General features: G+C 46.0%; 3 protein-coding genes across 3 annotated transcripts in view; 1 reads left to right on the top strand and 2 right to left on the bottom strand.

Moving 5' to 3' along the window:
* The window catches only part of LOC135895875 (thiamine pyrophosphokinase 1), a 31,320-nt gene extending 14,164 nt beyond the window's left edge, over positions 1 to 17,156 (bottom strand). Inside the window, exons 1-5 of the mRNA XM_065424083.2 lie at positions 17,045 to 17,156; positions 16,784 to 16,864; positions 16,336 to 16,478; positions 12,763 to 12,864; positions 10,626 to 10,775 (exon numbers count right to left, since the gene is read on the bottom strand). Coding sequence (XP_065280155.1) covers positions 10,626 to 10,775; positions 12,763 to 12,864; positions 16,336 to 16,478; positions 16,784 to 16,864; positions 17,045 to 17,108 — 540 coding nt within the window. The 5' untranslated portion in view covers positions 17,109 to 17,156. The remainder of the gene's footprint in view (positions 1 to 10,625; positions 10,776 to 12,762; positions 12,865 to 16,335; positions 16,479 to 16,783; positions 16,865 to 17,044) is intronic.
* Positions 3,491 to 10,565, bottom strand: LOC135895873 (uncharacterized). The gene is made up of 5 exons (XM_065424080.2): positions 9,079 to 10,565; positions 8,335 to 8,450; positions 7,701 to 7,903; positions 5,501 to 5,615; positions 3,491 to 4,355 (listed from the first exon to the last, which is right to left on the bottom strand). The coding sequence occupies exons 1-5, from the start codon at positions 9,420 to 9,422 to the stop codon at positions 3,493 to 3,495; spliced, it is 1,641 nt and encodes a 546-aa protein (XP_065280152.2). The 5' UTR covers positions 9,423 to 10,565; the 3' UTR covers positions 3,491 to 3,492.
* The window catches only part of Nrx-IV (neurexin-4), a 67,624-nt gene continuing 61,871 nt past the window's right edge, over positions 17,156 to 22,908 (top strand). The window contains exons 1-3 of the mRNA XM_065424079.2: positions 17,156 to 17,659; positions 20,231 to 20,320; positions 21,239 to 21,435. Of these exons, the coding sequence (XP_065280151.1) occupies positions 17,596 to 17,659; positions 20,231 to 20,320; positions 21,239 to 21,435 (351 nt within the window). The 5' untranslated portion in view covers positions 17,156 to 17,595. The remainder of the gene's footprint in view (positions 17,660 to 20,230; positions 20,321 to 21,238; positions 21,436 to 22,908) is intronic.

Below are 22,908 nucleotides of genomic sequence, written 5' to 3' on the forward strand. Positions count from 1 at the left end.
GGTTGAGCTCAGAGGAGCAATTTCATAAGTCACAGGCGTCACCTGGCGAAGCACGCGGTAGGGCCCTGTGTATCGCGAAAGGAGCTTTTCGGAAAGTCCAACGTGACAACAGGGCGACCACAGGAGCACGAGTGCACCAGGCGAAAACTGTACGTCACGGTGGCGGGCGTTGTACTGACGCTGCTGCGTGGTTTGCGAGTCCGTCAGTCGAGCACGGGCAAGCTGGCGTGCATGATCGGCGAGGGCGATGGCGTCGCGCGCATACTCGGTTGTTGAGGTCGCAGCAGGAGGAAGTACCGTGTCAAGGGGCAAGGTCGGTTCGCGACCGTAGAGTAGATAAAATGGAGAAAATCCGGCGGTGTCGTGCCGGGAAGAATTGTAAGCAAAGGTGACGTAAGGAAGGGCAACGTCCCAGTCGTGGTGGTCCTTCGAAACGTACTTGGACAGCATGTCGGTAAGGGTACGGTTTAAGCGCTCTGTCAGGCCATTGGTTTGAGGATGGTATGAGGTAGTCAGCTTGTGTTGAATAGAGCAGGAACGCACAATGTCGGCGACAACTTTCGAGAGGAAGTTACGACCGCGGTCAGTAAGCAGCTGTCGCGGGGCGCCATGCACTAAGATAATGTCAGGCAAGAGAAAGTCCGCGACGTCAGTGGCGCAACTGGTAGGTAGAGCCCGCGTGATAGCGTATCGGGTGGCGTAATCAGTTGCGACGGCTACCCATTTGTTCTCAGAGGATGACGTGGGAAAGGGACCGAGGAGGTCTAATCCAACACGAAAAAACGGTTCCACAGGGACGGCGATCGGCTGGAGATGACCGGAAGGTAGCACCTGAGGCGTTTTCCGACGCTGGCAGGGATCACAGGCAGCAACATAGCGTCGGACGGAGCGAGCAAGACCAGGCCAATAGAAGCGGCGGCGTACGCGGTCGTACGTGCGGGTTACGCCAAGATGTCCTGCAGTGGGTGCGTCATGCATCTGAAAGAGCACAGTCTGTCGTAGATGTTGTGGCACGACAAGAAGAAGATCAGGGCCGTCAGGGAGGAAGCTCCTTCGGTACAGAATGCCGCCCTGGAGGACATATCGGCCAACGGATGCGTCGGTAGGTGCAGAGCGCAGACGCTCGATGAGTACTCGCAGCGATATGTCTCGATATGTCTCGGAGGCGGAGAGTACTGGCGGAGCAATCGATGAGAGCAGAATGTGCGGAGAGGAAGTCGAGGCCGAGGATGATGTCGTGGGGACAGTGAGCGATGACTGTGAATAGCACGGTAGTGGAGCGATCGGCGAAGGAGACGCGGGCGGCACACATACCAATTACGGGGGCTGTTCCGCCATCGGCGACACGGACAACAGGCGTCGTGGCGGGCGTGATTATTTTCCTCAGCCGGTTACGAAGATCCACGCTCATTACCGACAAATGCGCCCCAGTGTCTATGAGAGCTGATACAGGAACACCGTCGACTTGCACGTCAAGAAGGTTCAGATGGGTGGGCAACGTCAGGAGAGGATTTGGCGGCGTAGGGAGCAATGCAGCGTCACCTCGAGGCCGCTGCATCGTCTAGTTTTCCGGCTGGGAGCGGCGTCTGAAGAGAGTCGGCGAATAGGAACGACGGCGCTGGGGAGAGCGAGATTGTCGTCGTTGGGGCGAAGGCGAACGAGAATAGGGTCGGTTCGGCGCAGGAGAATCGGTGGCGGCATTATCTGAGCGGGCAGCATAGGGACGAGAAAGGCCACCTGAGGGGCGAGAGTAGGCAGTATATGTAGACTGAAGAAGTAAAACGAAGGACACCGACCAACATAGAAGTGCTAAAAAATGAAAAAATCTAAAAGACGTTTCGGCTTCGCTACGGAAGCCTTGTTCACAATGGTATGACGGAAGGTTCATGGAAGCTTATGTATGCTTTAGAACGTGACGTAAGCAGCGCGTGTATGACGGGGGGAGGGTCCCCTCATTTCGATTAAGCGTGTGACGTGTTTTTTGGCAACGGGCCACAATATCGACTGGGATCGCTCGAGAATTATCGGCCAAGAAAGAAACCACAAATCGCGTCTGTATCTGGAGTCACTGGAGATACAAAAAACACGTCACACGCTTAATCGAAATGAGGGGACCCTCCCCCCGTCATACACGCGCTGCTTACGTCACGTTCTAAAGCATACATAAGCTTCCATGAACCTTCCGTCATACCATTGTGAACAAGGCTTCCGTAGCAAAGCCGAAACGTCTTTTAGATTTTTTCATTTTTTAGCACTTCTATGTTGGTCGGTGTCCTTCGTTTTACTTCTTCAATGCTTCATCCCGACCAGACGGGCTTCCGTCGAACCCTCGATTTATATGTAGACTGGTTCAGGGAACTCCAGCGACTGCGGCAGTGCCGAGAAATGTGCCCAATTCGATGGCAGTGAAAACAAATTGGCTTGTCGTCTGCAGTGTGCCATTCAGAGGGGTTGCGGAAACGTGGAGGGTAAGAAGGTGCGGGACGGGGTGGAATCGAAGATGCCGGGTGGGGATCAGGGCGATGGGCCGAGCAGATTGTGTGAATACCCATGTTGGCGAACTCCTGGCGGAACACTGCCTGGATCAGGGAAACAGTGACTGCAGGTGCATTGGAGGGGCTGGAGTCGAACGCAGCCGGATAGGCGGCCTCGATCTCACGCCGGACAATCCTGGTAACATCGCCAGTGTTGTTGGGACGAGGAGCGTCGGCACAGGAAGATGTCGCTGGGGTGTTGGGCAGACGGGCAAACTGTTGGTCGATACGGCGGCTTTTAGCGAATTCCAGGCGGCGGCACTCTTTTATAACTGCATCCACCGTCGCGACGTTGTTAAACACGAGCAAGTTGAAGGCGTCATCGGCAATGCCTTTGAGGATGTGGGAGACCTTGTCGGACTCAGTCATGTGTGCGTCAACTTTGCGGCATAGAGCCAAGACGTCCTGAATGTACGTGACGTAGGGCTCCGTTGACGTCTGCACACGACCGGAAAGCACCTTCTGCGCGGCAAGTTGGTGACCGTAGGGGTTGCCGAACAAGTCTCGAAGCTTTTGCTTAAGCGAATCCCAACTGGTCAGCTCATCTTCGTGCGTCCGATACCAAACTCGAGGTGTGCCACCGAGGTAAAAGACGACGTTGGCGAGCATGATAGTTGGGTCCCACCGGTTATTGCGGCTGACGTGCTCGTAAAGGCTGATCCAGTCCTCGACGTCTTCCCCATCTTTTGCCGAGAATACGCCAGGATCACAGGGAGCGGAGAGGGTGATGTAGGTCGTCGAAGTGGCAGCAGGTGTCGGAGCCGGTGGAGTCGGGTTGGCGTCGCCGGGAGCCATGAAGGTAGGCTCGACGGACCGTCCACTGCGAAGCTCCGTGACGAGGTACAGGGAACGTCCACCTCCACCAAATATGTTACGTAGGAAGACACCGACGAAAAGCTATTTACAAGTATATTTACAAGGCAATACGCCGCAGTTGACCAAGAGGCAACAGCCCGCGCTAGCTTCCAATCGTCGTCTTCGTCTTCTTCCTGCGCGGCTCTTCGTCAGTGGGAATACTACCCCGTAGCATTATTTTTGCAGTAGGGGGCTCCTGCTTTCTGCAGGTTTTCAGATTCCTTTTGGCAGTGCCAACATACCTGGCAGAACTATACAGGGGAAGCCCTCTTCTAATTCGCTGGGTCAGCTCCTCAGCTAGCACAGCATTCCTATAGAAATTCAGTAGTGCTGGCAATATTTCCTGAGACCACATGGCCTCATCAAAGAAAATCCTTTCGACGTGTAAGGAGGATGCAATGGATGCTGCATTAGTCCACACAACGAAGTCGCACCAGCTAAGTCCTGTCACTGCCATTTGGCCCTGCAACTGGTAATAGTATTCGTGCTCCCTTTTCAATGTAATTTCATTACCTGTTGCCCTACAACAAAACTTTGGAGAAGCTGCAGCTTCTTCGATACTTTTTCCTTTGAAAGAAAACAGGCATTTAACTTCTAGCAGCCCCATGTCACTGCCCTCAAATACCAGTCTATCTGGGGATGCAGCAATAAACGGATGCTCAGCATGCACGTGCAGGCCTGTATATCCCACAGTTATGGACTTATCCATGCAGGCCATTAGCTGTTCATATGCCTGAACGGCATCTGGCTCGTGCACATTTCCATAGTGCATGGCTTCAGTTTTATAGCTCCGCGGGTAAAGTATCTCTTTAACAATACTGTCAGGTTTCCGGCACCGCACAATTCTTTTAAACATTGAGGCAGTTAGCCGACCAATCCGCTCCATGTGCCAGGTTGGATTTGCGGCCTGTCCAATCGTCGACTCGAGAACAACTGCTCTGCTGTCCACCGAGAGGGCCTGTATAGCTGCAAAAAAAAAAACAGTATTGTTAATTTATAGGTTTAGAATCCGTTTTACAAGTCGTACAGCAAGCATTACATTGTATTAAAGCAATGAGAAGTAGCATGACGTCAACAAAGCATCACTTGTCATGGCAATGTTGAGCTATTTGGTGGGGATTCATCGTGGAAGGAAGTAAGGGGTGCAAACATGGACACAAGAGAACCAGACAACACAAACGCTGCAGATAGGAGCTAAGTGTACTAGAAATGAAGCTTAAAATGAGAGAAAGTTCAGCTAGTTGGTAGCGAATCGCTCTAAAAGAAAGTAACGCATGCAAACATGGATACAAGAGAACCAAACTAAGTAAATGCCATGTTGTCTAGTTCTCTTGTTGGTGTTTGCACGCCTTACTTTCTTTTATGTTGAATCACTTGTCAGAAACTTAATACCATTAGGTTAGCTTTTATTTACTCCTACAAAGAAACCCCTACAGGCCTACTCAAAGAGGCTAAAGTACTTAGGTTGTGTCAAATGACACAACTGCATATTGCAACGATTAAAATGTAGGTAGATACTAATCTCCTACAAAATTGTACAGCTTACTTTCACAGTGACATAAGAATTTTTCTGCAGCTTGTAACTTGCATGTGCTCATTATGTTTTATTTTTTTTTCGCTAATTATGCTGGTCAACATAGCTAAATCGTAGAGTTGGTTCAGTATTGCAAGTATTTAAACATGCCTAAAAACAAGAAGAGCAAGACAAATGTGCATGCTTTCAATTCCATGCTCTGCCAAAACACAGTCAACATATATATATGACAAATGCCGTGCATGAATCCAGGTGATGGACTCATGCTAAAGGAACATCCATTATACATTCACACAGTGCTTCACAAACATGCCATAGATGAAGCAGATATGTTTGAGGACCCTGTGGGTGCTCACACACATCGAGTTATGCGACAGCCCTGTAAAAGTTAAGAAATGACAAGACACTAAGTCTAAAACTGACTGCTGCATTATCTGCTGCTCAGTGGGATACTTGTGAAGGTGATGCCCAGAGACATAGGTGGGCATTCTTATATAAATGAGACAGCCTCAGAATGACACGTGCCAAGACAAAAAGTTGCGAAAAAAGTAATAAACAAGGAAGTGGACTTTCTTACCATCAAACCTCTCTTGTATGAGTCTTTGACAGGTCTCACTGTGGATGTCTTCAATGTCTGGGACCAGTGGAGTGTCTGAAGCTTCTGGTGCCACTTCACTGGGACTGTGTTCATCCTGGAATATAGTGCTTTACATTAGACAGCGCAGATAACATGCAAATGTTAGCTTAGTGACTACCTTGAATAGTAGTGCAGCTTGAAATATACGAAGCAGCATAGTAAAGATTTGAGGATTTTATAAACAGGTCTTTGACAGCATCATATTGCGCCAGTGGTGAGAAGCGCAACAAAATAGGTTCAGATTGTGGTCTCATACCTGGCATGCCTTATTGCGCATGGTTGTTAAACAAGCAAACTCAGTATTGTACTTCTGAATCATTTTTCACATTTTATTTATTCGTACTCTAAATGCCTTCTTTCAGGGTGAGCAAAGAACAGTTTTGAAAGTAAGCAAACTACAAGCTTACTAGCATTAGAAAATTAAAAAAAAAAAACATTCAGATGCAGTGACATGAACTCGTGCTAACATGTGCTGTAAATCAAGAGCAAATGTAAATATGAAAGTGCAATAATGTGCATGTTGCAGAAGGGGATAGAAAAAACTCAAGCCATACGTAGAGGTAAACAGTAATCAGATATGCCAACGCAAGATTTAAAATTCTTTAAAATTAGGTTCAGCAGCTCTGTGTAGAGAAGTTATTCCATTCAGCTATAAAGCATGGTATGAGAAATCAAGGGACACTTAATACACGTAACTAAGGAAACTATGTACAGATAATTTAATAAGACTTGCCCAGCATGCTATACTCACATGCTTTGCTGCATAAGTTGCAGGTGATTGGACAGTCTCGCATGATAATTATGTGAATCACATGTGGCTATAAGAAGTTATGAAGCAGGCACTGGGGAGTTCATCACCGACTTGATACCTACAGTATTACAGGAGGCGTCAAAGGTCTTGTCTTTTGTAAAGGCACACAGCATTTGAAAGCCCTTAAATGTATCACACTTTGGAATTCAGTCCCTTACTGCTGTCATGGACAAGACAAGCTATAGAATGGAAGTTGAACAGATGTTTGTGTCAGTTTAACAGTGTGTATGTGCATGAATGCTCTCGCATTATTTCAGTCATCACGAGATAGGTTCTGCCAGAATTTTTAAAATAACTTTGGCTTTAAAGAGGTTTAGTTGCCTCAATTAACCAAGACTTACATCACAGGTTTGCTGCATCATCTCATTGCTAAGCTTGCAGATTGTTTAGTGAGATAAAAAAATGGCTGTGGCTTAGCTAAGGTTAAGCCCAGGATGCGAAGCATACTAGCCTTTATTTTAGTTGTTGAACCACTGTTTAGCCTGGTGAACTGCTGTTGCTTGGCTATATTTGGTTCGGCTAGACGAAGAAACAACTCATGCGTTACTCTGCTTCGCCTTCAAGAGTGGAACGCGACAGCGTTCCCGTCGACCCGCCAAGGGATGTAAGACAATGGGCTACGGAGCAGCGACTACGCGCCCCGCATTGAACGCGGTGAGCGTCGAGCAACGCAGCGTTCGGCGCGGCAACGAAATGTGCGCCTGAGCAAGCGACGCACGCCTGAGCCTTAGAAACAGCTCGTTTCTAAGGCAACACCGCATTCACTAGAGGCACTTTTGTACCCCTTTCAAGCATCGTACTCGTGGCTCAGTGGCAGCGTCTCCGTCTCACACTCCGGAGACCCTGGTTCGATTCCCACCCAGCCCACCTTGCAAGAGTTGAGCAAATCCACCTAGAAAATCAGTTTCTGCAGCACGCCGCAACCTTCGCTTCTCATTCCAACGAGCAGCTCTGCCCCCAGGAAGCATCTCACCTCGTGAGTGTCTAGCACAGGCAAGCGCAGCTGCTTATATACCGCCGCGAGCGACGGCGCGAGTTGGAGCCCCGTTTCACCTCTGTCGTGACGTCACGGTGTCACGTGGTATTGAAGGCGACACCGCCGCGCCTGAGGAGCTGGGTTGAGCTCTCGTAATATGCTTCGCATAAAAGAAAGTCACCATATATAAACACTACTGACATTAGTGTTATACTGATGCAAACTGTACTTCGCATAAAAGCACAGTAAAAGGGGCTCTCAAACTGTTCCTGTCTGTCGTCACATGCTGATGGAACACTGCTAACTCTTATTTTAACAGATCACAAGCATGCAGAGTTAAGTGTAGCACTTACAAGTGATTCACCTGAGTTTTCTTTGCTCATATAACGGAGAAGCAGGCAGTTTGCTGCCACCTTTTCGAGATCGGCAGCAAGCAGAGATGGGTCACTCGGTGAGAGCCCTGGCAGTGGATCAAACCGCCGCCTTTTCGCACCTTCATGTTTCCTTGTGTGAAAAGTGATGTCTTGCAGAGGCAGAGGTGGCTCATGCTTTTTGACTGAAAAAAAAAGTTTTGTTTGTACAAGTACAATAACGAAATTTTAAGTGCTTCCTGTGATGTTTAGCCAACGACCACATCCATTGTAAGAAAATTAAATGTTGCAGTTTGGGATTATTTTTTCTCTATGCAGGTCTTGTAGTTAAGAATTTTTGAAGCGACACCAATATGTGTTCTTAATTAAAACCAGTAGCCTATATTTGTCCACATACCAATACTCATGTACGCTGTAAACAATGTAGCTGTGTGAATGAGTTGATATTCAACAGCTGCTACCACGAATGCAAACAATTTTACAACACGTTAAATGGTCAACACGGTGCCACAAAGAACCGTTTGCAGAAAGGGGCCGGAAGTGTGATCACAGATTTTTTAGGCACTTTTGCCGCCTCCTATGTTAACTAATGCTTGCTAAGTAGTAGCATTCTTACCTTGGGCAGGAACAATCCAAGCACATGGAACTTCCGTGCACGTTGCCGCATCCTTTTGCGCCAAGTGAATGGCATGAAGGATTAACCCAACAAAATGTTGGCATGTGCCGCTCAGGCTGCAAGAATAAAATGGAAGAGGAGATGAGTTTTCATGCTCAACAGGTATTCATCAAGGAAAAGATGGGATCAAGTGTTTATGAATTCGAAAGAACGGGTTTAAGTTCACGTCACTCAACGTGAAATACATGCGCCAATCTCAGACATGAGCCGCACACCACCACTCGCGCGTTGGCCTTGTAACACCATGTACACACTTTAACAGCACCATTGAACGATGCGATGCGGCTTGTCAGACAGCTATGCCGGCACGAAGTTAGGTACAACTAGCGGTTTTATAGTAAACAGCCAAACTTGGAAGTCATTCTCGTTATATGCCTCTAAATAGTGTACTGTGTGATACCGGCAATCCAAGGCTGTGTGCGGTCGCAGACAAGTATGCTGCACGACCGTGTTGATCGGTATACATGCAAATGCGCAAAAACAAGAACTCCCCGCTTTCTTCATTTACAGTATGTGTATTTGTTCAACATTTAAGCAACCGTACCTTTATATAAGCAAACAGCTAGCCCAAAACGGCAGGGCCGGTATAGTTATGAATTCCAAAATTTAACCCATCAGACTTAAATGTCCTGCACGCGGTTCATGCAGGTCGCGCTCCAGATGTAGAATAGAAAGCTTGCTCACCCTGCGGGGCAGAGGCAATGACCAGCCAGGATCGAGCCCGACGCCTTGGAAATCGCGGCGTGCACGATGTAATAGCCGCCTTTCATTGACGGTAGGCAGATACTACGCAAAAGTCCGCACGTGGATTCTGCTGACACGTCGTTGTACATGACGTTGCGCACGTATCCTTCTTCTTGGAACATCGTTCCTTTCATTTGCTGTCGCGCGAAGCGCGCTCCGCTCGACACCATGTGTTCTTCGAGCTGCGCTTCCGTGGGGATTTTGACGTTGCCGAAGCGCTTTTTCCAGCCGTTCGTCACGCTGAAGAAACCTCCAGGTACAAAGCAGTCACCAGCGGGCTCCATGGCTAGCGGACGGCGACAAACTGTGCGCACACGTTGTTGCGGTTTTCACTCGCACGCTGCTTGCTTGCACACGTGTCTCGCGTGCGGCGGCTGTCTGTCGCGGCGAGAGCGGCGCCTGCCAAATCGTTTCTCGTGGCCACCGCACAGTGGCGCCACAATGCATCGCAAAAGGCGGATTATGTCACTGCCAACACTTTACACCAGCAGCTAAGTTGAATATGGTTGGTCACTATACTACCAAGAGCTATGAATCCTGATTAAACTGTCTGCCATGGCAGTATATACTGTCACTGCTACTGCTGCCTATGTCCCCAGTAAGCTCGTATTCCACAAAGAGTTATACATTTACATGCAAGCTAATAAAACATTCTTTGCAGTCTATGTACCTTGTGTAAACATTAGATCGAGTAAAGGCCCATAATTAAAAAAATTAACAACATAAGAAGACAGGTTTAATTTGCAAGGAAATGGTATAAAACAGTAGCCAGCAGGAGCAGACGGTCAGCCGGCAGACAGCAGGAGCAGGAGCAGCAGGAGCAGACACCGTGCTCTTGAGTAATTTATTACATTAAGCACTTGTATACTTCCATGGTAGCTGTCACGGCTTTTGCTCCCCATTTAGGGTAATTTATGCAAGCTGCTTTGCTCTTATTAGTACAGCAATGCCTGTTATTAGGAAACTTCCAGCTGCTTTTGCAGTGGCACTACCATTTTCTGGAAACTCAATGCTGCCATAGGAGGCACTGGCTTTATATATCTAGAAAATGATGCACAGAAGCACTATTAAGTAGAATTGAAATGCGAACAAGTTAGGAATAACTAGAGAGCGTTCTACAGTTTCTGAATTTGAGTTTGTGTAGTATCAGTGTAGCCTTAGCCTGTACATTTATAGTGAGGCCTACGCCATCTGTGGTGAACAGGTAAATAGTGCTGCGAGATCATGCTTTTGAGTTATTACTTGTGAAAGGTGCTCTACTTCGGCATTTCTTGTTCACATTTCATTTTGCCATGATGGTTGGTTCTGTTCACCTCACCACTGATGAGCCTGCGAGTAGGTCACATTTTGGAAACTGAAATGCAGTTGAGCATTCGACATCAATGTGTTTGTACTACTCCCCTTTTTCTTCAGGATTGGAAATCTGCAAAATTTAGAACTGCTGCGCTAACTAAGCTGGCGAGCTGAATGTAAAGGGCCAAGCATACCTTCCTGAGCAGCCAAGTGAGCGAGTTTTCCAAGAGAAGGCAGACGGGTGTCCCATCCAACAACTTGTCGCTCTCGTATAGAGTGTCAAAGGCAGACATCATGTGGTCCACCCGATCAAAACTTCCACAGATGGCCAGCACCCAGTCCAGCTGTAAATTATTCCAAAACACAATCAATACAAACGCCTGAAGTTCAATATCTTCAACTGTGAGCTACAAGATAGATTGCAACAGGTAGCTGGAGATGAATTTAACGTGAATAAAGTACTCTGATGCTTGGAAACATTCGAGATATTTCTGAGGCTTCTGTCCTACATTAAAGACTTTAGGATGAGCAACACATAGGCAATGTATCAATGCCCATGGGCAGAATTACTGGGCAGTATAATTTCATAACTATCGTTCAGTAAGTATCCCACTGTAGTGGTCCTTAACATTATGTTTCAGAGCCCTTGCTACTGCTTCTTAGCATACATCACTGCTTATGGTGCAGGACCAAATATAATGGGGCTTTTCCTCAACAGAAGGCAATGTAGCAATGTTAAAAATGTAGTTTTGCAATTAATGAAATATACATGTACTGCTCGCTGAATGAACTGCCAACGAGTAGGTTAAGCCCGACGCAACATGTGGAATGAGCTGGCACCAAGGGGGCAGGCGTAAACAGCGCTTGAAGGACGGGAGATCAAGCGGGCGGGCGGGCTGGAAATGGCGGGGCTACTGCAACGGGAGTCGGCAGCTCAACTTTCAGAACAGCAAAGCTATTTGTCACGCATTGTACTTGTGTATTCCTTCAGCATGATGCATGGATTCAAAGGGGCAGAGTGTGCCTGGCCGTGTGAAAGGCATTCACCATCCAGTGGTTTGCAAGACATACTTCTGTGGGGGTCACCACTTTGAAGTAACAGCATTTATGTCAAGAGTTGTTCTCACGCTCATCTATGTAGGCATGGGTGGACAAAGACGGGAACGATCGGTGACCTACCAGAAGCAATGATTGTTCCGGTCATGCCGTGGGAGAGATTGCTGTCAAGACCGTAACCAACGAACAACTGAGAAAGATTGCAGCCAAGCTCAAGACTAATGAACAGCAGCTGGGAAAGACTACTGCCGAATTCCATACCAATGGACAATTTCTGGAAAAGGAGAACTGTCGGTTGATTGGACATTACTGTGCACTGTAATATGAGATGATATTTAAAGAGAGGATCCAACTTTTGCAGAGAGAATAAATCTCTGACCAATTTCCATTGCTTGTCTGGAAAGGTTTTCTAATTGAGCCATGAATAGCAGAGCAGAAGCAGTGTTGCGATTAGGAATCTCTGAGCATAAATTGAATTACATCTAGACCACCTAATAACAGTTGCATCAAGCTTCACAAATTTAACTGTGTGGAACCTCAGGTTCATTAGTGAAGGCATGCAGGAAAGAAAAATAGTAAATTAAAAGGGTGTTTCTCATTCCTATGCGGCAAATGAATACTTTATTTTTTCAGCAGTACTTCTATGTAGTAAACGTTTTATCCCAACCAACCTATCGCAGTAAACACCGGTGGTTCTTGTGGTAGCGTTATTAGCCATAGAAACACCCTCCTGTAGTGACGGCAAGCCTGAAGAATAAGCATTGCACATTGGCTACCGATGCACTTCAACATGTGGAGCAGTCTTTTGGCACAAACTTCGTTTAGGCGCCATCACTGACCAAGTTTAAAACTGTAGTACCACATCCACTACTAATGAACTCCAAGGTATAGTATGTCAGTTTCTACTGAGCTTTCAGTTAGCTGCCATTGTTACCAAAATTGACATCTGGCACCATTAACCTTCACGAATGCACTGGTGTCAATTTTCAGCTGTATTACTGCTTGAAGTAATTGCTTGACCACTGATACTGCATTGAATAAATCTTGTGATTAGATCATAAGGAGGTCCCCCCCTTCAAGCTTTGAATTTGGGACCTCCTCCTGTATAGATGTATAGGTAGCATATTGCTGTAAGCATAATAAATCGACATGATGCAGTACAGTGAACACTGCTTTCTGCTGACTGGAACACTGCTGTGACGTAGCTTCAGCATGCGAGAGTGCAGGTCACTAGTACTATGTTCTACTGTTGTGAAACAAACAAAAGGTACACACCTTGACGGGTGGAACTTTCAAACAAGTGTTCTCTCCAAGTATTGCCAGTGCTTTGGTGAAGTCGGTCTGGTCTTGATCTGGCGTGTGCATCACTTTGCTACCCTGCAAAAATGTAGTTGGTCATGGCACGTGAACAGTTAGTATGCACACTCTGTAAGCAACCTAACCATGCAGCACAGGTTGCTCAAAATTTGCAGTGCAGTGCAAACTAATTGTCGTAGCTAAGTGTACAAGGGATTTCCCCAGCCCTTAATTTCTTGCAAATTCATGGACTGAAAGTTATGTCGAATATACTTGAACACAACATTTTCTTTGCCGAACCTTGCGACAACAAAAGAAAGGAAGAAGAAGAAGAAAAAGAGGAGGGGGTGCAAAATCAGTTTTACGCAACTCACAACAAAGGTTAACAAAGAGAGCTAAGCATGCTCATGGCAGCCAAATGTGTGTTGCAAATATTAATACTTTAAATTGGGGGTGCGCAAATGTAAAAAATTTTTAATGTCGAATAATGATATGCACCTGCATTTATTAGCATGTTTGGCTATTTTGACATGTTAGAGCATCGCAGTTACATTGTCAGTGGTAAAAGAACTAGACTAGTAAGCCGTTATACTATAAGATTGTGCACATGGTTCATGTTAACTTGGAAAATTGAGTAACTCGCACTAGCTCTCTTTGTTCTCGTCAACCCATGCCTTATTATACAACATTGAATACTCGTAAACTCAGAGGCATTCGACTCCGTGCCAGCAACAAGCTCAGCCTGGGGGTGACACTGGAAAACAGAGCACCCTCAATATCCGCAAACCCGTTCCCCTTGCTACTGAGAAGCTGAATTTTTCTGCACAGCTTAGATGTCCAGAGGCTAAGCGTGCATTACAGGGGACATTTCGCCAGCTGCACGAAATATCACGAAATTCAGCGCAATATCAGACACATAGATTAGACAGAAGCAAACCCTAAGAACCGTGTTTGCTCGTGCACGGCGAGTAATATATTTAATTTGTTTTTAAGATTCGCATCTAATCGAATATACCTTAATTTTCATATACCTAGTTTCCAAATCGAATACCAATATTAAAAATATATTTGAGAATATTCGACATTTTCTACTATTTCCACACCCTGACTTAAAATTCATGCTTGTAGTGGTAGTGACCACAAAACAATGTAGCATACAGGTTATGTGTATAGTAATGTTGGCATTTATGTTGATTCAGAGGCTTCTCTACGCTCTTACAAAAGAAAAAAAAAATTTTATTTCCATACTTTTTTGAAAACATGGCATGGACACTGCAAGCTGAACATGCAATGTGCACAGCAATGCCAGTACTGCAATGCAAGAAAAGTCATGAGCGAAATTTTGTCAAATTTCATTTTCATTCCCTCCAACTTGTCTATTAAAACGTGCTTCCATATACCTGATAGATGTTTTTGGAATTTTTTTTCATGCACAGTTCATCAGAAGGTTCTAAACTATGTGTGGGTCAAACCCTAACATCAATTGAAGGCATAGCGCTGGATTGACACGGACAAGAGAGACGACAGGATGTGCGCTATGAACTCGCATCCTGTTGGTGCACATCCTGTCAGCGCATGTGCTATTGACTTTCTTGTCCGTGTCAATCCAGCACCACAGCTTCAATTGATGTAACGAACCAACTAGCTTAACAACCTCTAATACAGGCTCGAAAGAACCAAAATGGCCGTTTATGACAAGGTCCAGTATTTAGGCACACACTAATAACGTGCAATGCTTGGTAAACTGTCCTTTCTCAAGGGAGGCTGTGCGAAGCTCCAGTGGGGGAGTATTCCGTAAGTGTCTACCTAGTGGACATGTCCATTTCATCTGCTACTGAAATGCTGATTGGCTGGGGGCACCTGTCTCCTTCTGATGCATACCCCAGCCCAGCCAATCACAACCTCAGCAGCAGACGAAATGGACATGTCCTCTAGATGGACACTAACTGTTATGATCGACATGTCAGGTGTGAGAAGCATTCAAACGGGCTTCCCCACGTCAACATCATTGCCCTCTTCTCCAAATCGACTCCACCTTGTGCTCCATGAGCTGACACAAAGGGATATAAGAAGAAACCGGAGGTCAAGACGACGTCGCGCTTTAACCCGAGCTGACACAAAAGGATAAAAGCAGAAACCGAATGTCAAGACGACGTCCCAATTTTAGCCGAGCCGACACAAAAGGATAGAAGCAGAAACCAAAGGTGAAGATGACATCACCCCTTTTCCCCGAGCTGACACCAAGGATGGGCAAAAGGGAAAGACAGGCTCCGGAGGAAGACAACAACGACGACAGAAATGCCAGTGGTTATTTAAGGCATTGCTAGCCCACATGTTAATAAGAACCGCTCAAGACTCAAATGAGAGTTACATCCATGTACCAATGAAGTGAATACAATCTTTTCTACTTTTTTTTCATCATCACTATGCCCGGCTTCGTCGTCATTTCCTGATTCCTGCAGTGAGGACCCACCTCACCCAGTCGAAATTATATCACTACATAATAACCCCCCCCCCCCACTCGCAGCACCAGTTGCATTAAATGCATATAAAACACTTGTGAGACCAATCCTAGAATGCACAGACATAATACGGGACTGACCTCAGAAGTTCTTATTTGACAAGAGTTAAAGAATTCAGAAACTTGCAGTCCGTTCTGTATACTCGGCACTTTGGCACAACCATTCTAATCAAAAGGAAAAATCTTCAACCACTTATAAAGCTTAGATGATATGGAAGTTGTGCTATTATTATTGTACTAATTGTCTAACCCAATTCTGTATGGATACACAAGGGACATGTAGTATTTGCAAATAAATAGAATAGATACTTTTCATGCAACGTCTGGACGCAGCTTCTCACTGAAACATGGCGGCCCTGGAGGGGTATTCTGTAAGAGTCCACTTAGTGAACTGTCCATTTCTGCCGCTGCTGATTGGATGTAGCTGTACGAGCGAGGAGGAGATGAGCAGCCCTAGCCAATCAACAGCAATCGAAACGGACAGACCACTAGGTGGACTCTTGCAGAATACCCCCCCTCCCTACCCCCCATGCACCATATTATTATGTGTACATTGGCTTACTTTCTGACCGTAATCGTTCATCACCAGGTTATTTGTTATCAGTTTGAGACTCGATGCAAGACGTGCCAGTGATGCTGTCTCGTTTCTTGTATATGCAGCCTCTTGACATGCTAGTACTCCGATATGGCGGCCCCAGTAATCTCTATGCTAATATATATAGACATAAACACGCAAAAAGGCTTTTGCAACTGAAAACGAAAGCACTGGCAGACTTACACGAAACAAGCCCTGTGCATTAACTACTGCATGACTTGCTTTTGTTATTCCCATGCCACATACATTGCGAGTTCGATGTAGAGGATAACAGTGCTGTTATTTTCATAAGTCTTGAAGTGACTTCCATATGCTGAGTCGTGGACAATTTGGTTCCCTAGTTCGCACCCCCCTCATGTGTAAAGAACGTGCTGCTACAACCTGGTGAATGAAAAAAAAAAGGAAGGAAGTCAGAGACAACAGCTGGTGCACTTACTTTTGATTTGTAGTACTCGAGTGTCTCCTTTGTTACAGAGTCAAAGTCTCCAGTGACATAGTCTGGAGTCAGCTCTTCAGTGCAAGTGGCCATTGCAGTGCGGAGGCGGTCGGCTCCTCCATCAACACAAATTTTCACTGATGCTGAAAAAAGATACATTTTGGCACATCTTTATTCTTTTGTTTTTTTTTTCTCTTGTACTTATGAAACAGCCTGCTACGCTCACTGATTTACACTATTTAACGTGGCCTGAGGTGAACACAACCTGCACGTTAAACAGAACCTACCGTGACCCGCTCCAGTGTATTCAATCTCCAACTGTCAAAACTTATTCATCGTGTTTTACTTCAAAGACAGGTATTTGTAGCTGGCAAGCGTCAATCAACTTGCAAGAGCTATGTGATGTAGTGTCGAGCAGAGAGTGACACGCGAAAATACAAATCCTTACCTCTACTCCAGACTTTTTTTAAGAACGCAGTATTCTGGACACCTAGGGGCTGGTTCAGGACAACAAGAGCATTCTTGACACCTAAAGGACATGGAGACAAGATTAATGAGAGTGCAGTTTGAGAAAACAGTTCGGAACTTTTGCAAAAGCGACACATTCAAAGCGGCAGATTAGTGCGGTATACCCAACTTTTTTTTTCCCCACAGTGTTCCGCACATAACTGAATGGTCTACGAAAAAAAGATTGTGAAAATTAACTCGCCTCTTTTCCTGAACAGAACAGCTTCAGGGTCCCATTCCTTCCGTGCAACGGTGTGCGATGCCATAGCTCTCACGATCGAGCGAAGGTCGCAATAAAATGAACTGCGGAACCACTGTAATGTCAAAGACACGTAAGTAGCGTACGAGATTCCCGGGGTTGACATTGCATGCCTCCGCGGCAGCGCAGGACAGATTCACAGCGCGAAAAGGCCCAATCATCACATTAAGATGAGAGATGTCAGAGGACACGTCACAACGGGCTCGCCCATCTCGTTGCTTCCTTTAGCACCGCCATCACAAAGCAGTTTCACAAACACCAACGTCACTAATTTAGCAACGTCGTGAGTAACGTTGACACCATAACACTGGCTGGGCGCAGCCATCTTGTGCACGTGGTAGACGGGTGGCAGCACCTGACATTCCATTCGTGTGTTTCATTCAACCAGCACGTCCAGCGAAAAGTTGGGCGTGAGCTCGTGAGAGTTCAAAAGTCTGTGTTTACATTCCGCACTAAAAATGTTCTACTCGTAGTGCGATTCCGAACAAGTGACAATGGCTCGCTTGCTTCATTCCCATCTCGTGTTGCTCGTTTTCCAAGTGATCGGAGCATGCTCAGGTAAACGTTTTTTCGCATTTTCCGCTCCTTGACGCTGCTACCTTTTAGGGCTAACACCTGTTTCGACTAGCTGACCCACCTGTCTGCTCGTGAGAGCGTTGTAAAAGTACACCTTGAAAATTTAGTTGAGTCAAATGTAGGATGACTGAACACATACAATCGATCGTGAAGCATCCACCTGTTTTGACTAGCTGGTTTGACAATTTCATGCGTGAATTTTAAATGTACGGTACCTGCGCTAAGTGCGGTGCGTCACCTCAACGGAAGGGCGTAGCATTCTTGAGTTCACCGATGTAAACTACTGCCGGCGCTGTACCAGTTTTCACGCTTATGTGAAACGTCCAACGGCACGAACCTGCGCAGTCACGATCGGGCTATTTATCTACTTAGGTTATGTTCGCGATGCCAGATGTAAGCGCACTGTCCCGTACTGTAGTTATTTCGCAAAGACGACTACCTGAACAAGGTCAGTCGTTTACTTCATCGCTCATTTTTGGACGACGTGCCTTTGAAAGCTCCGACGAGCTCAATTCCTGGGAGAGCTCAACGCCAGAAGCCATGGACTCTGACAGCGAGTACACCGTAGTCATGGGCCGCCGCATGAAGAAGATGCGCCGTATGTCGATTGAGGCGGCTTCATCGCATCAGAGTGAGCAAGAATCCTTCATGGTTTCTTACGTGCCGCTCTCGACGTCACACAGCATGAACTCCCTCAGCAGGCAGTTTCTAAACGAATATTTTGAAAGTGTGGCCCCTGGGCAAATTAACGAGATCAGGATCAACGCGTGCACAAGAACATCCTGACAATAGATGCGAAAAATTCCGCAATACTTGAGAAGTTAAAGACCATTCCACAGTTAAGCGCAGTCCCCGTCCGCTCCTTTATTACTTACGGGAAGGAGACAACAACTGGAGTGATTTCCGACATGGAGCTTGAAATCAAGCATGCGGACCTCAAGAGTCTTTTGAGGTCATCGGTGCACATTCTTGAAATTCACCGCTTGGGGCACTCTCGATGTATCAAGTTAACGTTTGCTTCTTCGACATTACCAGCGTCTGTCAAAGTGGGCTGCGTTATACACCGAGTGCGACCATTCGTTCCGAGGCCTATTCACTGCCGGAAACGTCACAAGATGGGACACGTGAGCGCTATTTGTAGAAGCAAAGCCACCTGCTCGCGTTGCGGCGGAGAGCGTGATACCACGGACTGTGAGGCGTCCTCATTTAAATGTCCCAACTGTACTGGCTCTCACAAAGCGACTTCGAAGGACTGCCTGAAGATGAAACAGGAGGTTCGTATTCTTCGAAAAATGGCAAGAGACCAATCTTCACGTAAAGAGGCTGCTCAATCTGTTAGAAAGTGACCAACGCTCGCGACAGAAGCATCACAAAACCATTTCAGAACTACCTAGCGTGGCACAGGTACCACGACCACCTCTGCCTGTGCGTGCATCGAGGACGGTAACGGCGTCTACTGATCATTCAAGGTCAACAAGAGCACGCGGCAAACATTCACTTCCACTGGCTGATACAAATATGGAATGGCCTTTGCTGCCCTCTAGGCCCACGGCCATGCCAGCGGGCATTGGCGGTCCTCTGCGCCATGAAGCCAAGAACTATAGGGCCAATGAAACCGGTGACACTACGGGCAAGCAAGGAGATGAACACAATGAGAAGGAGAGTGTACAAAAAATGCTGAAGCACCTGGTAGAATCAATGCGCGTGATTCTCGGTGGTCTCGAGACTCCGGCCGCTAAAAGTGCCTTACAAGTGCTCGCCGTGCTAGAGCCGCTTATCGCAGCTCTTTATATGCTATAAAGATAAAGATATAGATAAAGATATAAAGCGCTTGTGCTGTTCACGCAGGGGAGGCCCACACCAGCTTCGTCCTAGCGCCTCTATATTTAAGTACACTCAAATTGGTAGCTACAGACTTGATGCGAAACCTGATTGTGGTTTCATGGACGACATTTGTGAATGTTTATCATCAGAGTGTTGAACTTGCTTTCAACTTTGCGCATCCCTCTTGCTATGTCATCATCATCCCTCATCACATCTTTATGTCCCCGCTCCCCCTCCCCCTGTGCAGAGTAGCAGGCTAGAGCACCTTAGCTTAGGCCGACCTCTCTGCCTTCTTTATCTCTTCTCTTCTCTCGCAAATTCTTCGTCATCGGCTGCAAGTGCAGTGTGATCATTTGTAGTATCGGTAGTTACATTTTACGCCGAGGATGAAAGCATTTGGCTATTGTGAAAAGCAACGCAACCTGCTATGTGTAATGAACACTAACTTAGTTCACAAACTGTTCTGTCCTACTTCGAACTGTGGAATTTCGTTTCGTATATTTCCCACTCATCTAAAGAAACTCCCGAGTTCAAAGCACCTGCCTGTTACAGCAGCGTCGACTTGCGCTTAACAGCTTGAAAAGACACCGTTTACCTGCACGGCAGAATAGCCAACCAGAGCCGCGGGTTCCCTCAAGGAGTAACTCTTTTATGCACCAAGATTATCTAAATAGGCATCACGTGGGTATTCTATCTCTGTAATGCGCTTATCTTTTTCCTCGCTTGCAGGATGCGATGATGCTCTTCTTGGGAATGCGAAGTTATCAGCGTCCTCTGAGTTATCTATAGACAGAGGTGCAGATAAAGCACTTCTCGACAGTAAGTGTTTTTTGTACTGACACTACTGTACCTATATAGAACTGCTAAATTGTTGATTGCACTTCCTTCTTTAAAAAACTGCAGACGCTATCATCGATTATAAATTGAAACACAAAATTTGCTAACTCACAATAGATGCTTCCATTATCCAACTATTGTTTTCGGTTCTCTAACTGTTGAACCTAGTGCATGAAGAGCAGAACTATATCTCAAGTTCTTTGTGACAGGCAAGGGCAGCTGCTACACCATGTCCGGAGCACAAACGTTTATGCACTGTAGCTGAGGAAGCAATAATGAATACATATGAAGGCAAATCTCTCTTGCGCTTTTTGAACCTATGATAAATGCCACACTAGCCACCATTTCTGACTCCACATAGCAGAAAAACTTGGGAAACAAACCTAAACCACCACTGTACCTTGCGATTACTAGATAGTGGTGTTTCTGTCATTGAAAAAAAAAGGGGGGAGGGGGATATTGAAGCTGCAGTTCTGATTTAATCTTTCTTTATTTAATATTTATGGGATAGATGTTAAACAGTGTGGAAATTAACAAGTGTGCGCTGATTCTTGTGTTTGTCGAAATATGATACTAATTTCGAACTCTGGGCTTCATTAAATCCCATCTATATTACCACTCAGGAGCTCCTGACCTTGTTAAACGTAACAATTGTTTTTGCCCAATTCTATTGAATTCTTACCGCCCACCACTCCGAGTCAGTTGATCCTTGTGGTAATGTAGGTGGAGCATTGTTTGTGCCAGCGTCGTCGTGAAAAAAAGGAATAGTATAATTGGAATAAGATTGTTACAGTACTCTTTCCTTTGCTTGTTGGGAGAGGTATGGCTCGTTAAGACACAACCAGGTGGTGATTTTTGATACTGTCCTGCATTGCGTGACATCGTGCCGTCGCTTCACAGGTGGCTCTGCATGGACGGCAAAGAACTCGGATTTTGATCAATACTTACTGATCTCGCTCAAGTCCAAGAAGACCATTACATCCATTGTCACCATGGGTAAGCAGTACAGTCCCGAGTTTGTTCAGGAGTTCAAGATTTACTATGGTGACCATGGAGGGGACTTTACTGAGTATAAGGACAGGGAAGGCAATCCAAAGGTAAGCTCCTGGCATTTCCTTCTTGGCCCTGACTATCTTTTATCTACTGCAAACATTAATTTGTGACTTTTCTGCTCTACTGAAAGAAGCACAGACCTCAGCAAGACTAGGTTTAGATTTGAGCCAAGTTCGAGTGAGTGTGTGCTTGACCCCTGAAGGGTACCTAGCGCTGCGGCACAAAGAATGCAGTAATGCCTCGTTGTAGGAAGGGGGTGAAGTGTATTGCTTTGAACCTCTGGCAGCACAGGAGGAGGGGAAGTAAAGGCAGGGGTGGAATAATTGGAGAACGCTGGTGCAATGGCCATGAATGCACAATGATTGCCATAAGTTGAAGGTCATGTAAGCAACCCGCTGCCGTTGCAAAATTTTTTTCGGCGAACAAGTGTTTTAATGGCACATTCAGCTCCAACTCTGGCTGCCAGCAACAAAAAGCCCTTCACACCACTGGCCCTTTTCTCTCACCCCACACATTGTCATGACGCACCAGCTTTCTGTCACACCATGAAGTACACGCGTAATTTAATCGCCTAAATCTCATTGCTGCTTGTGAGGTTTACAGCTGCTGAAAGTTTAGTTCACAGGCTCCACAAATTTTTCGCTACAGTAACAGCCAGATTATTCTAGCAGTCTGTCTTTTTGTGTGTGTCTTGTTGCCGAAATCACAGTTCTGAGATCATTAACTGTGAATGACTTTATAGAGATTGATTGTGGGTTGGGCGTCACCCCTGTCGCTTTGGTCTTTTCAAGCCTTTTGTGCTCTGACAGATTGCTGAACTGGTACCTATACACATTATTTTGCTTAGTTAACGCAGTGCCATAAACATGTGAAGACTTAGTGTGAGAAGCTTCTTCAAGAAGTAACGGTCTTGATCTCGTAGTATTTCAGTGTAAGACACGAGACAAAAAAGTGTGCATTATTTTGTTCTACTTTTTCATACTATTTCCTTGACTGATTAGCCTAAATCGACACATTTCTGAGTTAATGAACTCCTTATGCATATGCCATGTGCTATCATGTTCAGTATGAGCTGCAATGCATCTGCCGTAGACGTAGTGATGCCCTTGGAAAAAAAAAAAAACGAGTGTTTTACATACTAGCACTGCACATACTCTTTCCGTCATCTGCTTTCTTTGTGGAGCGAGAATGCACTGGTATTCCAAACAGCGCAGATGTCCCTATCCCTCAGCGCAGCGTGCTTCATCATGGCACACCGCTGCCCTAGCTTCGTAACTGTTGTCTTTTTTTTTTATTTGTGTGATGGAGTGATAGCTATTCGTCAGGCCAGTGTATCATTGCTCTGCAAAGAAAGCCGACCACGGAAAGCATGAGGTATGCACACTACTGGAATGGTAAAATCCTCTCAATTTTTTCTCAAGACCGTTGTTCCGACTCACACATTGCAGCTTATATTGAATGCAATAGTACTACATTCGAATTCATAATTCGACTTTGATGGGACTGAGGAAATCAAT

Source organism: Dermacentor albipictus, chromosome 4, assembly GCF_038994185.2.
Source record: "Dermacentor albipictus isolate Rhodes 1998 colony chromosome 4, USDA_Dalb.pri_finalv2, whole genome shotgun sequence".
In the NCBI taxonomy this organism is placed as follows: domain Eukaryota; kingdom Metazoa; phylum Arthropoda; class Arachnida; order Ixodida; family Ixodidae; genus Dermacentor; species Dermacentor albipictus.